Genomic DNA, 14976 nt, shown 5'->3' with positions numbered 1-14976 from the left:
AGAGAGGAATCCTTTTATTTTAAATATTTATAAATGTTTGTCTGCTGTTTGTGTCCTGTGTGTGTAATAATCAGAGTGTACACGTGTTGTGTACCCATCTATAGGCGCATATTACTAACGCGTCCTTTAAATAACACCAAACATACTGCGCTATTGACTTTAGACCAGGTTTTTGTTGGTCAGTGTTGTTTTCAGTTCCTGAAAATAGCAACAGGCCAACAATGCACCTGAACACGCCTGGTTTTCAGTCCAGCACACCCATGGGCGAACAGATCGCAAGTGCATTTGTTATTTAAACAACGTGGCGCTGGACGGGAAAATGAAAACTGCATCGGGCTGAAACTAGCAAAACAAACACTTTCGTCGCGCCTGGCGTCGCATTGCCCCGGGTGTATGGTAGAGCCCATGGTATTACAGAGTTTAAACCAATGTCTTGTGGAAACACTAACACAACACTTGGCATGGTGGTCCAGTGGGTTAAACCATGGAACTGATACGCAGAAGGTTGCTGGTTCGATCCCAGCGGTCACCACCAGTGTGTCCTTGAGCAAGGCACTTTACTCCATGTTGCTCCAGGGGGATTGTCCCTGTAATAAGGGACAATAAGGGTAAGTCGCTTTGGACAAAAGCGTCTGCCAAATGCATAAATGTAAATGTAATGAATGCTGTGCACAAATCAATCTTGTGTAGTTAGACACAAGAGTATGTTTTGCAATTCACAGATTAGAGAACAGGTTCAGTGTGGCCTATGACCATCCATTACTCTCTCAGAAACATGTGCATCCGTGAGGATGAGGAATAACTTCAACTTTAAACAGTATTTAGACCATGAGAATTTGCATTTGAGTCACCGGAGGAGGAAAGCGAGGGAGGAAACGTGTCTTTGCTCTGGGTGTTCTGGCTGTTGGAGCAGCTCTGTGTTGTTTGATGAAGCCACCCACTCTGACCTGAGTCTGAAACTCACGCTGTTTCCATCAGAATCCTGCTGAATATTAGCACACTAATCCCTAATTACCAATCTCTCTCGCCGCGGGGATTACACGTCTCAGCCATACCTCACTACAAACACAGTGGAATAATTTAGGTGGGAATGCTTTCATACACGGGCTAGTGATTCATTAGCTTCTGGGAAAGGTCAGAGGTTAAAGATGATCCTCCTACCAGCCTGTACTTCACAATCTCACAATTTTGAGGGTTTTTTTCTTATTCAAGTACTCGTGTGAAAAGGAAATACACTTTTACATTCTTTTAAAAAAGTAATTATAATGTAAATAATATACTTTTAAAATAATATAATTAAGTGTGAACTGAATGTAATGTTTTCAGACACGTAATATGTAAATTGCAATTAAGTGTATTATATATATATATATATATATATATATATATATATATATATATATATATATATATATATATATATATATATATATATATATAGATATATAATATTTTTTTTTTACCCATTTAAGTACAGCTTTATATGTAATTTCATAATTCTATTGTTTTTTAAATATGGTTAAAGTTACTGCTGAATGTAATGACAAGCATTTATGGTAAACTAAAATATTCTGTAATATCATTTCTGTTGAAACCTGTATGTTATATTTTTGTATGTTCTGTATGTTATATAAAATGTATTTAATGATATTAAATAACTAACTACATTTAAATCATAATCAGTTACTTTACATGTGCTTTAGTGTGTTAGCCAACACGTCAAAAGAAGTGCACTTAAACCATGACAACAATTATTAATGATATAAACTATATGACATAATGGTATACAATAAAGTAAAACTTTTAATTTGATATCACAAAGTGAACTTTTAAAAAGTGTACTTAAGTGTGTTAAGAAACATGATAGTGTGCTCTCTTTAAGTGCACTTAAATGGCCTTTCATTTCATTAATATTATCTGTAAGTACAGGTTTTTAAAAATATACTTGGTACAGTAGCACTTTAACACTGTAAACCTGAATTGAGTAGGGTTAACTCAGAAAATGTGGGGTAATCATTTACAGTATATCTTTTTTTGAGTAATGATATTCCCAAATTTAAGTTAGCAGAACTATCAAGTTTTTCAGTTTGTAGTACTCATACACTCATACATTTATCATAATTTCATTAATATTATCTGTAAGTACAGTTTTTAAAAAAAATATATACTTAGTACGGTAGCACTTTATTTTACAGTCTGTAAACCTGAATTGAGTTGGGTTAACTCAAAAAAATTCCAATAATTTTTTTTTAGTTATGATTTTCCCAATTTTAAGTAAGCAGAACTATCAAGTTTTGAGTTTGTAATACTCTTGCATGTTAAATTCTCCTAAGCTGAAGTCAGCTAACTCATACATTTTGATAGCAATTAACATAAAATATTTAGTTAGGCCTAATTAACTTTTTTATTTTAAGTTCTTTACTTCATTGCAAACCCTAATAAGTTGTCCTAACTCAAAGAAGTTGAATGAGATTTTTTAAAGTTAAGAAACTCAAAGTTTAAATAAGATTTCTATTTTGTTTATTTGTATTGTTCTTAACTATTTACTTAAATATTAAGTACACTAATGTATACATTTAACTTAAAATTGTCAGGTTACCTCAACTTAATATTGGGCTAGCTTTAAAAAACTAATTCAGAAAATGCCAACTTGCTAATTTGCTAACACATTAATAATAGCATGAAATTGCACTTACTGAATGAGTACAGCAACTTAAAACATGTGACTTACCTGCTCTCAAACCAAGCAGCAAACTCTCCAAAAACCCACATTAACAGAAACTCTTCTAAATTAGCATAACGAAACATTAATCACTATTAAATCTCTCACTTAACATTACTCTTACTCAAACCAATGAAGTATTTTGAGCGTTAGGGTTTACAGTGTATATGTTCTTGTTATAGTAATTGCAATATAACCCTGAATCTATCTAAACCTAACCTTAACCCATGGAGTTACATTAAATTACAGTATTCAAGTACACTTTTAGTACACTGTAAAATAAAGTGCAGCCCTCATTACACTGCAAGTGCACATTCAATACAATTAAATGCACTTCTTTTTCACAAGGCTAGACAAGAACTGTATTCGCATTGACTAGGAAATAGCTGTCTGGAGTCACTAATGGCATGGCCGTCATGTGAATCAACATCTAAGATGCACTCTAAAAAATGCTGGGTTAAAAATAACCCTAGTTGGGTTGAAAATGGACTAACCCAGCAATTGGGTTGTTTTAACCCATCAGTTGGGTTAAATGTTTACTTAAAACAACCCAATTGCTGGGTTAGTCCATTTTCAACCCAACTTGGATTATTTTTTACCCAGCATTTATAAATCAGGCATTTTGTGTAAAACAAACACTGTCTTCAAGGGTTTCATTGTATAGGGTATATGATATAGGCTACTATATCCTTCATATTAAACCCTTTAAAACCCTCTTCCCTGCAGATCTTGAGTATTGTGGTCATTTATCACCATGAGATTTATTCTGCTGAGTGCAGTTTCTCGACTGTCTCCTCAGCACTAAATCAACAGGACTTTCTACTTGGATATGCTTAATGCTTTCCTCTTTCTACCCACAGAGGGGGCAGATAAACGGCATGCTGCGCTCTTTTAATGGGGAGGTCGGATTAAAGGTTTTGTTTTTTATATGTCTGAGTGTTGTGTAGCTTCATGTTGTGTGATCCTTGCAATTGTAGACCATTATAGATATGTTTAGATGTTAAGGTTTGTTAAGTGCTCATCATTTATTCACCCTCATGTCATTTCAAACCTGCATGACCTTCTTTCTTCTGTGAAACATAAAAGAGAATATTATGAGAAATGTCTTTTTTTTGTCTGTATAATGAAAGTATGAGGTCCAGTGTTGTTTTGGACAGCGCTGACTTTCATTGTGTGCAAAAAAACAAACCACAGAAGGAAGAAAGGTTTGTAACAACATGAAGGAGAGTAAATAATGACCAAATTTTTGGATGAACTACCCCTTTAACTAACCCCATCTGTTACATCAGTGAGTGTTTATTAAATGTGTTTTATGTTCATTGATGAGCGTCCAGCAGCTGTTCATACTGTTAGTCAAACAAATCTCTCTCATATTAATCCAGTCTATGCACTTTTATGTTGAATCTGTTCTCTACCTCACATTGTTAATACTTACAAGGCCTGTTCACACCAAGAATGAGAACTATAAAGATAACTATAATCATAACTAAAGCATCCACACTAATGCATGATAGCGTTCAGAGGGTATGCATTGACGTCCCTTTCCCACCTGAACATGCCTCCTCAGCCGGATTGAGTGGCAGAAGAGCTGCTGAGTGACTGGGGGAAAACGTGTGTAAAACAAACGATTATCAGTTTAAACTAAAGGTTGGACTCGATATAATGTTCATTACAACTTGTCAAAGATCCTGTAATCCATGGATATTGACACACAGCCAGGAATCGGGTTTCCTGACATTTATATGAGCCTGATTTCGATACATAAATATTTATCACTGTCAGTCAAAATTTCGAGAGTGAATCCCAGTGTGTATGTGGCCGCCTGTCAAGAATGGAAAACAGTTTTATTAAAATTCTGAATATATTATAGGCTTATTTATTATTTTTATATTGCGCAAAGAGCGCTCCCTTTATAATCACTAAAAGCTGTCACTCATTCAATGAAGCTGACGACACAATGAATCTCTTACTTACATAATGTCTACACTTTGTTAGAGAGGATTTTCAAGCATGCAGAACTCAGCACTGGACCAAACCTCCAGCGGTGAGTGGATTCTATCTTCAACACCTGTGATTGGTCGTTGCGCTCTAGAAATCAACAAACATGTCTGTGATTGGCTACATTACTCACCGAAGCGAAAACACATTGGAAATTGAATCATTTGACGAGCGCAAATACAGATACATATTGGTTTGAGTGGGAAAATGACACGCTCTTATCAAGTGTCTCCCTTGGCCCGGCAATAGTAGGGGGCACAGGGATGTCCAAGGGGGATTCTGATTGGCTGACCTGTCAATGTTTTTATTGGTCATTAACTGAAAAAAAAAGCGTTTATAGTTATCGTACTTGGTGTGAATGGGCCTTTACTGTCTTCCTGTATATTCTTAAAAATGATCTGTTAAAGGGGTCACTATCCTATGCTTTTTGTGATTACATTTTTTTTCCTTAAAGGAACATGCCAACTTTTTGGGACTTATTCAACGTATCCCCCAGAGTTAGATAAGTCCATACATACCATTCTCATCTCCGTGCATGCCATAACTCTGTCTGACGCACCCACCACTAGCCTAGCTTAGCACAAAGACTGGAGGTATATGGCTCCAGCTAGCCTAGCTTAGCACAAAGACTGGAGGTAAATGGCTCCAGCTAGCCTACTGCTCAGGGTGCATATTACGCAGCGCCTGAAAATAGTCCCCAGCACGCTCTCTATGCAAGCAGGTTGTCATGTTGGTTATGTTGACGGAAGTTTGCCTATTTTCAGGCTCTGTGTAATATCATTGCGCCGCTGCACTCATGGTATGGCAGCAAAGTTCCTTGATTATTACGCAGGAATGAGAGTATAGTCCTAGCCATATCGGCTTAGAAAATCGCAACATTTCATTTTCCATCGGTCTTAGTACACAATGTAACTATACACATCACAACATGTAAATAGGAAAATGTTGGTGTTATTTTGTTTCTTATTGAGCAGTAGGCTAGCTGTAGCCATTTACCTCCAGTCTTTGTGCTAAGCTAGGCTAGCTGTAGCCATTTACCTCCAGTCTTTGTGCTAAGCTAGGCTAGCTGTAGCCATTTACCTCCAGTCTTTGTGCTAAGCTAGGCTAGCTGTAGCCATTTACCTCCAGTCTTTATGCTAAGTTAGACTAGCGGTGGGTGCATCAGACAGAGTTATGGCACAAACAGAGATGAGGATCGTATGTATGGTTTTATCTAATTCTGGGGGATACGGTGAATAAGCTAAAGTATCAAAAAGTTGGCGTGTTCCTTTAAAGTCTACTTAATCAGTGTTTCTTGCTCCAAAACTATTATTGTTATTGTTGACTAAAACTAAAACTATTCAAATTAATTTTCAGTCATTTAAATAAAGCTGAAATAAAATATAAAATATGAAAAACGTATATATTAGCCTACTAAAATTACTAAAACTAAACCCCAAATAAAAGCAAATGAAAGCTAATTGCTAAAATTGCGATAATATAAATGTAACGGAGGCCAGCAAGTAGTCGCTGAGTAAACCGCACTCCTCTGATCTCAAGAGACGCTCTAGCGACTGACGCTAGGGGTTGCAGCCTTTAGCCTCTTTGTTAGAGCGTCCGACTCTCATGCCGACGGACCCGGGTTAGAGTCCCACTTGGAGCGGGTGGTTCGAACAAAAGGGGTTACATAAAAATAAAACTATAATAGTATATAAATATAATACTAAAATAACATGTAATCTTAAAGGTTTAACAGGATTTTGACTCAATTTTAAAGATTCCAAGAGGTTATAGAAATGTATGTAATGGTTGCATAATACTTAAAACTTTGCATAAAGTTTAACACTTTATTTATATTTTTATGCTCCCCCACAGGCATTCTACTAACTATAAATAACGCTGCAACTACATGTCAACTTATACTTAAACCCTAACCTAAAAGTCTACTTATACTCTAATGAGAGTTAGTTGACATGTCGTTGCAGAGTTACTTATAGTTAGTAGAATGACTAAAGTGGAAATAAAGTATAACCTTCATTTTTTTCTAGTGATAAAGTATGTTTATGAGCTGCTTAATTCATAAAATGTAATTAAAATTAAACTAATTAAAAAACAAATAAAAAAATGTATTAATTAAATTAAAGGTTCTTCCAAGAGTGTGGTCTCAACCTCAATATATTAATTCGATTTATCGTTTTTTTAATTCTCCTTTTGACATTTTAGGCAGATGTTGCTGATTTGTAAATGTGGGCGTTCGAATTGTTTTGGACTTGAGTTATGTAAAAGTACTGCATATTTATTTTTACTTTCAAAATGTCAAGGAAAGGTTGATGACTTGATCCTAGGCCTATGTTAAAATGCAAAGTGGCAATCTTCTCAGCATCTGTGTTTGTCCATGAATGCAGGTGAATGGTAAAGAGCTGTCCCGGCTGTCTCAGGACCAGAGCCTGCATGCGCTGCGCTGTCGGCGTAACATGAGGTGGAGTCAGAGGAAGAGAGCAGGTGTGCCCGGAGCTGCTGGAGCGACCACGGTCACGACTGACTGTGTGGACAGCGGGACGCAGACAGATATCAGCTTCCAGCACATGGTGACATTAGGCAGACCCGCCCATCACAACAGACCCGCGTCACCTCCTTCCCCTCCACTGCCGCCCATGCCAGAGCCATACCTCTTCAGCCAGCTGTAAGTGCGGCTTTGAGAACCACACAGGGGGCTTTACTTTTAAAATCAATGCTATGATGATATTGGACTAATTACAGTACCATTCAAAAGTTTCAGTTTTTTTGTAAGAAATCTCTTCTGCTCACCGAGGCTGTATTTACTCAATTAAAATACAGTAAAACGGTAATATTGTGAAATATTACTACAATTTAAAAAATATCTATGTGAATATATTGTAAACTGTAATCCATTCCTGTGATCAAAGATGCATTTTTGAAACATTTCTGATTATCAATATTGATTTTTTGTGTGTGTGTGTGTGTGTGTGTGTGGAAATTGACCTGAAATAGAAAACTTTTGTAACATTATAAATGTCTTTACTTTCAATTTCATTCTTTTCTTTAATTTTTGATCTCTTTAAAAGTTCAGTGTGTAGTATTTATGAGGATCCATTGACAGAATTGCAATATAATAGATCTTTGAATCTCATTCAGGAAAATGAACAAATTTCAAGTCATTTCGATCGTTTCAGCAGAATATAATTAAAATGTCGCGTGTTAAATTCCCCAACACATCTAGTATTTATGCAAATGTTGATCACATTTGGAATAAATGATAAGCTAATGCAGCCAAGGCCAGACTTTAAGAAAGAAATGATTCATTAATTTAGCTGGGTCTTCAGGCTATGCAGTCTGTTAGTTCACCTCAGCTCCGAATCCGAGTCACTTCACAGTTAATCACGTCTGTTTCCTGGAAAGATTAGTTCGCCTCTCGAGTCTTCAAGTTCGAGTCATTCGTTCACCACCTCACAGCCCCATAGGCTGAATGCAGAAGATCCTGAACAGAACCGATGGCATGTAGTGCAAGCGCGGTCAACACAAAATGAACGAATCGCTCTCTGAGACAACACATCACGCGGAGATCGCGCCCGTGCGCCTTACACAAAACCATTCAGTAGTGCAGAAATGTATCAACACTGTTCTGTGATGTATCACTAAAATAGCTTCGAAACTGAAAAGTTATAACATATATTTCTTAGTAACTAAAACTCACAGCTTATTAGTAGAGAGACGCTGGCAAGTAGAATTAATTCCCACGCAATCGCTCTCTCCACTAATGCATTCATATAGCCTACATAATCTTTATTGTGCTACTTTATCTGTATCTGATTCAGAACGAGCAGAAATCTGTGAGAAATATAACGACCCAAAGACAAAAGAACTGATACAAAAGCTGTTGTAGTAGGAGCAATAACCTCATGGGCAGCGCTGTGTCATATGCCATAGCTGTCCTGTGCACAAGAAATCTCGTGTTCGCGTCTCAGCTCAAGGTTCAGGGTTATTTGTTTATTAATGACGTCATCAGCGACTAGTCGACGTCGACTTTCATCACATAAATGTCGACTTGAAAAAATCGGAAGTCGTTCAACCCCTACTCCATACACCGCGGGTCCCCTTACAGTGAAATCGCTATTTTGTAGTCACTCTCTGCTCTCTCAGATGACGACATATTTGTCCTGTGTCGGCCACCGTAGCTTCTCTATGTGCTTCCAAAGGGAGGAGTGAGCGGTGGGCAGTTGCAATTCACAACTTCACCACTAAATGCTGCTAAAATTTACACACTGCACCAAACGTGTGAACGGTAGTGTATGTTACAAAACATGGAAAATATATATTTTACCAGATACTTTCACATAAAAAAGTATATATGGACAGGCTAGTTTGGTAGGGCTGTTCTTAAATTATATTTATTCTAAAGTAAAAAAATTTTTGGTAATATTAAAGTATTGGTAATACTTTATTTTACAGTGACTTGTTACACATGTACTTACTGTAGTAATAACAGTAAATGATGCATAATTACATGCAAGCAACCCTCAACCAAACCCTAACCTTAATTATACAGTAATGTAAATTATTATTATTACTCAGTGCATAAATGTAGTTACACTGTAACAAGGACACCTTAAAATAAAATGCAGCCAAACTATTTATTATACTCAGTGAATTGCCAATTTATAAAACCATGGAAATTATTTGTCTAAATATTATACATGCACAACCTCAAATAACGGTTACACTTACAAGCACTGCTTTTCTGTGACTTCATGTGTCTCTGTGGTAGTTCATTATAGATTGTATTTATTTTTCTCCTCAGCTCTCCTATGGACCATGTGTATTATGACCCAACGGACTACTTTGACATTAGTCAACATGAGGTGGACAGACAAGATGACCTGGAGTATGAGGTCAACAATGTCTCTTTAAACTTCCTCTACTACAAAGAAAGCTTATTTTAGACTGAACTACTGGTGGGGGAGCATCTTATCTCTGTTTGTTTAGCTCTCTCTCTGTGTTTTCCTTCAGGAGGTGGAATTGTATAAATCTTGTCAGCAAGATAAACTCGGTTTAACAGTGTGTTATCGCACTGATGATGAAGAGGATCTGGGTATCTACGTGGGTGAGGTGAGAAATGGGGAATAATGGGAATCTGCTGACCCATGAATTATGAATGAAGAATGAGGGAGGATTGTGAACCTAAGCCCTTCTGCTTCAGCATTAGATAAATCAGTATCTTACATACAATGCCATATTAAATCCAGAACATTATTTCACCTCTCAAGAATTAGTGTATACACACAAGATATAACTTCTTAAGCATTTCAAACCGTATATTCATTATTTATACAATGGTCTGTCTGAATACTCGATTCTGATTGGCTGGAAGGTGTGCAGTAAAACCGTTTAATACACAGTATAGTCAGTTTAATCACCGTTCTATATTAATGCGCTTTTTTCAATCTCCCACTGAAGACCAAAGCGACACATTTCAGAGAAATAATATTAAAATAAGAACTTAAAATAACCTGCAAAAGTGTGCGCCCCCTTTTATAGTTGGGCATGTGTCCGTGTTCAGAATGAACTAATCATCAAGCTCATGTAAAACGACACACACCTGTCTTCAGTTGAAGTTTTTTTTCTGACATATTGCTTTCTGATATATCTAGTCTCCCAAATGTATCTCTAAAATGTGCCACTTTGGTTTTTAGTGGCATTGCACACTATAAAAAATGCTGGGTTAATTCAACACAAATTTGGGTCAAATATGGACAAACCCAGCCGTTGGGTTACATTTTAAAACAGTCCATATTTGACCCAAAATTGGGTTAAAACAACCCAGCATTTTTTAGAGTGTAGGTAGTCATTTTTACATTAAACACTGCATGAAAACACTGAAATCCGGCACTATCCGGGCATGGTATACTCCTGTGTAATTTGATGTTTACCGGATGTATGTGGGAAAAAGCGGATCAGAGTAACACGGAACAGTATATTTCCAGAAAAACCCGGAAACCTCACGTATGCGGACGTATACAGGAATCCGTGAAATTTCACGGACATATACAGCTGAAACACTGCTGGGTGTGCTAGGACTGAAGACTGTTAGGTGTGAAGAAGACCTTTCATATGTTAATGACTGACACTTGTGCTGGCTGTTCTCAGAGGGAGGGGGGCAGGGGAGGACTTCAGGATTGAGAATTATCTCTGGTCTACTGTAGGCTACAGCAAACAAGCTTTTTACACAGAAAAAAAGAATTCTTAAGGCCCTGAAACACTAAACTGAACTAGCAATAACTAAAGCCGACTGTGGGGTTGGTTCACGTCTGGGTCTGGGCCAAACCATCAGAATGGTGTGTCAGGGCCTTAAAACCCCTGCATGAAAAGAGTCTCTTAATCAAATATTTTTTATAAAAACAGTACAAAATAAAAACCCTGTCTGAACATATACGTTCACAAAAAAATCTGAATATGTAATGAAATAAACAAAGAAATGTAATGGAATTAACAAAGGATAATTAACCAAACATTTTAGACTATCCCCAAACAATTTTTGCAAAGTTTTACAAATTGTAGGCAATAATAACATTAAATAAAAAGGAGATGAAATGTGGAAAATGAAAAAGTTTGTTTTAAAAACACCAAAAACTGATATGCTCAAAATAAAAATATGGAATAAAAAAGAGCAGGGATTCACTTGCTCAAGAAACACAGAAACACAAGCAGATCTTTCAGCTCTGCAACTGTTAACAAAAAGTGTCACTCCAAGATTCTTAACTTAAACACGCTGCAAAAGAGGGGCGTTTTAAGGTTTGAAATCCACCACTCACAATAGATGTAGGTGCAACCAATAAGGTTACCAATAAAAATAAGGCAACCAATAAAAATAATCCTAATTTTACAGAAAAAAACTTCCGTTTTTTACAGTATTTTCTTGTAATTTTGAATTATGTTTAAAACTATGTAAAATTACAAACAATATCTAAATAAACAACTTGACTGTTATTTTAAGGATTATATCATTAATGACAAATTGCAGTAATTCTCATTTTTTTATACAGGAACATCACTGTATTATTTTTCTGTTTTCATAAATAACAAATTCATGCAAAATTACAAACAATATCTGTAAATTAACAACTGTAATACAATATTTAGCTCATTATATTAAAGGTTTATGTTTGTGTCCATACTAACAATTTAACATTATTCTTTGTCATTTTAAAGTAAATCTTATTAGTTTTATATTTACACTGTAAAAATAAAAACCTAAAAAAAACAGCAGCTACAGCTGCAAAACAAAAACCGTAAAATAAGTCAAATATCTTAAGTCAAATAAAGTTTAAAAACTTCACAGACATTTACATTAAACGTTTTAGAGAAAACACTATTAGTTTACCGATTTTTCCTTATTTAAATTAAGATATTTTACTTTAATTTTCTGTTTTACAGTGAAGGTGTATTTTTACATTCAAACTGGTTTTACATTCAATTCTGGATACAAATATAACAAAATATATAGCAAACTAAATATCAAACAATAATTGTTTTTAAAGAGTACAAATCTGCACTGCTCTCCAGGTTGAAACTTCCAGGCATCTGCCCACACCACAAAACACCATTTGACCAATTAATTAAATATAACAGCAAATAAAAATAAATATACACATTTTCTAACTGTTGTTTAAAACAAGTTTTTTTCTATATTTGCAAGGCTATTTGCTGTCTTTCCGTGTTCTTTTGAGCGTGATTGGTCAATCTGAACGTCATCCAGAAATCTGGCCAATGACAGTGCGCGCCTTCAGTTTGAATTATACACCCGTTGTCTTTGGAGTTGCTCGTGGCTCGCGGGGACGCGACGCGATCGCGGGTTCTAATCTTCAACAGGACGGCTTCTTCTGTCCATTAATTGCATTGCATGGATCATTTAAACCTGTTAAAATCTTATTTTGGACGAATTTTGATTGTGGGATGTCGACTGAGAGAACAGACTAAGTTTCCAATGGCGGACAGCAGACGGCAGAAGGTAACGTAAATCCCTTTATATTTTTTCTACTGCTTATCAAGATATAACGTTAGTGCATTAAAGTAATATGCTAATCGTGATTAACTTACATATTCTGTTTCTGTGTTTTGTTGTAATATTGTTAAAATAGGGCTGGGTGTTATGGCGATCTGATGATACTGGCTATTGTTAGCGATTTTGCTGTAAACGTTAACATTACCTTTTTATATCGCGGAATGGGAATATAGCGTATATAACGCAGCACTGACTTTACTAAAACTTTTTGACATTTTGACAAGGAAACATGCATGAATGTAGAATAATGAACGGGACATGCATGTGTTAAAATAAGCCTCTCTCAGACAGCAGGCGATCCCGAAATCAATTATCTTTCTGTAAAATGCGCACAATTATCTCAGAAACCCTGTCATGTGAGGTATTCACTTGATTTAAACAGTCAGTTATGTCTAAAGTAAAGTCAAACAGTTTAAGTTAACTTGGGGAAACCCGGATGAGTGTCATTCTGTGCATCAGTTCTTAAAGGGGCTGCAGCTTTGTCATAATTTTAATAAAACAAGAGAATAGAGAAGACCTTCTACTTCTTTAAGAATCATGTGATATTAATTAATTGAATATCATACAGTGAAGACTTTTAAAGCAGTATTATTCTGTAGCATTTTAATAAAATATCCATCAAAATAAATATATTGTGATATCGTTATTGTAAAATAAAATTTCTCATGTATGTATAATTATATGGTCATAATGCCCATCCCTACTGTCAGCTAGTTTTAAGATCAAGCTTGTCATAAAATGTAACAGTTTTGGAATGAGTAATCAGAGAACACTGTCATGTACACTTGTTCAACAGAGAGGACAGGAATCCACCATCCTTGGACTCTGAAGAATTATAGGCAAACCAGGATTTTGGATCTACTGTGAAGTTTTTGTATGGGCCTGGTGAGTATGTTTTGCAAGTCCATGTCCGTAAGTTGATAATTAATATTAATGTTTTATCAAACAAATTAATATTCATTTGTGTGTGTGCATGTTTCTTCCCCCCTCATGATACAGAAGTTTTGGATCCATGATCCTGAAGAACTTTTACAGATGTTGACCCTGAATGTGTAAAAGGTAATCTTAAAAATGTTGTCATTATTTTAATGTTCTCTGTTTTTTTCTGTAATGTAGACACAAATGCATTTTCTGTGAAGTTGCTTTGAAACAATATCAGGGTTTTTCCTACATTGAACTAGGGCTGCAACGACACGTCGACGTCGTCGATGACGTCGACTACGAAAATACGTCGACGTGCGTGAAATGCGTCGACGCGTCGGCGGCACATTATTTACGTTCTAGAATGGAACAGAAGATCTAGAATAATGGCAGCTTCTGCTCCCGGGCATAGTGAAAATGATCATTTATCATATAAAGCCAGACCGCGACATTCAAAAGTGTGGGAGTACTTTAAACAGAAGCCGAATAAAACTGTGCTTTGTTCGCTCTGTAACGCCGGTTTCACACTGCGCGCGGTGGCAGAGCAGGAGCTGTGCGCGTGGAGAGCGGGAGCTTTCACACTGCAGTCAGTGTTGCCAAGTCGCTTTTTTCCGCGGAATTGGGCTACTTCTACACTGTTGCCGCGGGCTGTGTCTCATGTCTGCGGGTTGAAGCAAAAAAACACACATATTTAACCCCCCGAACGCGATGTTTACCAGAGAACCTCCCCGAAACGCGATTGGGCTTGTTTTGGGCTAGTTTTGAGTAACGAATGGGTGGGTTTTGTTGTGTAAACCTGGCAACCCTTCCAGTGTTCTCTCCATGGTTCTCTCGCGCAGCTGAACCGTGGCGCGTGTATTGCAACAGACGGTCACATTTTCCGGGGTTCTTCTCCGACCCCAGTACGTCTCGTGCTTTTATTTATTATGGGCTGCATATATCTCCTGTTAATGCGACCTGGTTCCGCTCTGTCCCAAACACATATGCATAATAACTTGTTGTATATAGGTAGTTTACATGATTAAAGTAACATTAAAGTTAAGATATGCCTCTAGCTTTAATAATTTAAATGTGTCTTTGAAGTTTGGGCAAAAACTTCTGGCAGCTTTAGTCGTTGTTTATGCACAAGTATATCTTCAAAATAGACGACTAGTTATACATTAACACTATGCTGAAAGCTCCTGTATGTGAACCTTTTGCAGATAAATACAAGTGCATTTTCGTTTACTAAGTAAATCATACTCAACTACTATAGTAAACAACTTTTCCTAATTAG

General features: G+C 36.4%; 1 protein-coding gene across 1 annotated transcript in view; it reads left to right on the top strand.

The window, feature by feature from the left end:
- Positions 1-14976, top strand: part of LOC307117831 (PDZ domain-containing protein 4) — a gene marked incomplete at both ends in the record, with an annotated part of 54737 nt that overhangs the window by 28281 nt on the left and 11480 nt on the right. Inside the window, 4 exons of the mRNA XM_079802989.1 lie at positions 3583-3636; positions 7105-7382; positions 9519-9609; positions 9728-9826. Coding sequence (XP_079659115.1) covers positions 3583-3636; positions 7105-7382; positions 9519-9609; positions 9728-9826 — 522 coding nt within the window. The remainder of the gene's footprint in view (positions 1-3582; positions 3637-7104; positions 7383-9518; positions 9610-9727; positions 9827-14976) is intronic.

This window comes from Gobio gobio (genome assembly GCF_949357685.1).
Source record: "Gobio gobio genome assembly, chromosome: 21".
NCBI lineage: Eukaryota > Metazoa > Chordata > Actinopteri > Cypriniformes > Gobionidae > Gobio > Gobio gobio.
This window is presented reverse-complemented; position numbering and strand designations above follow the sequence as displayed.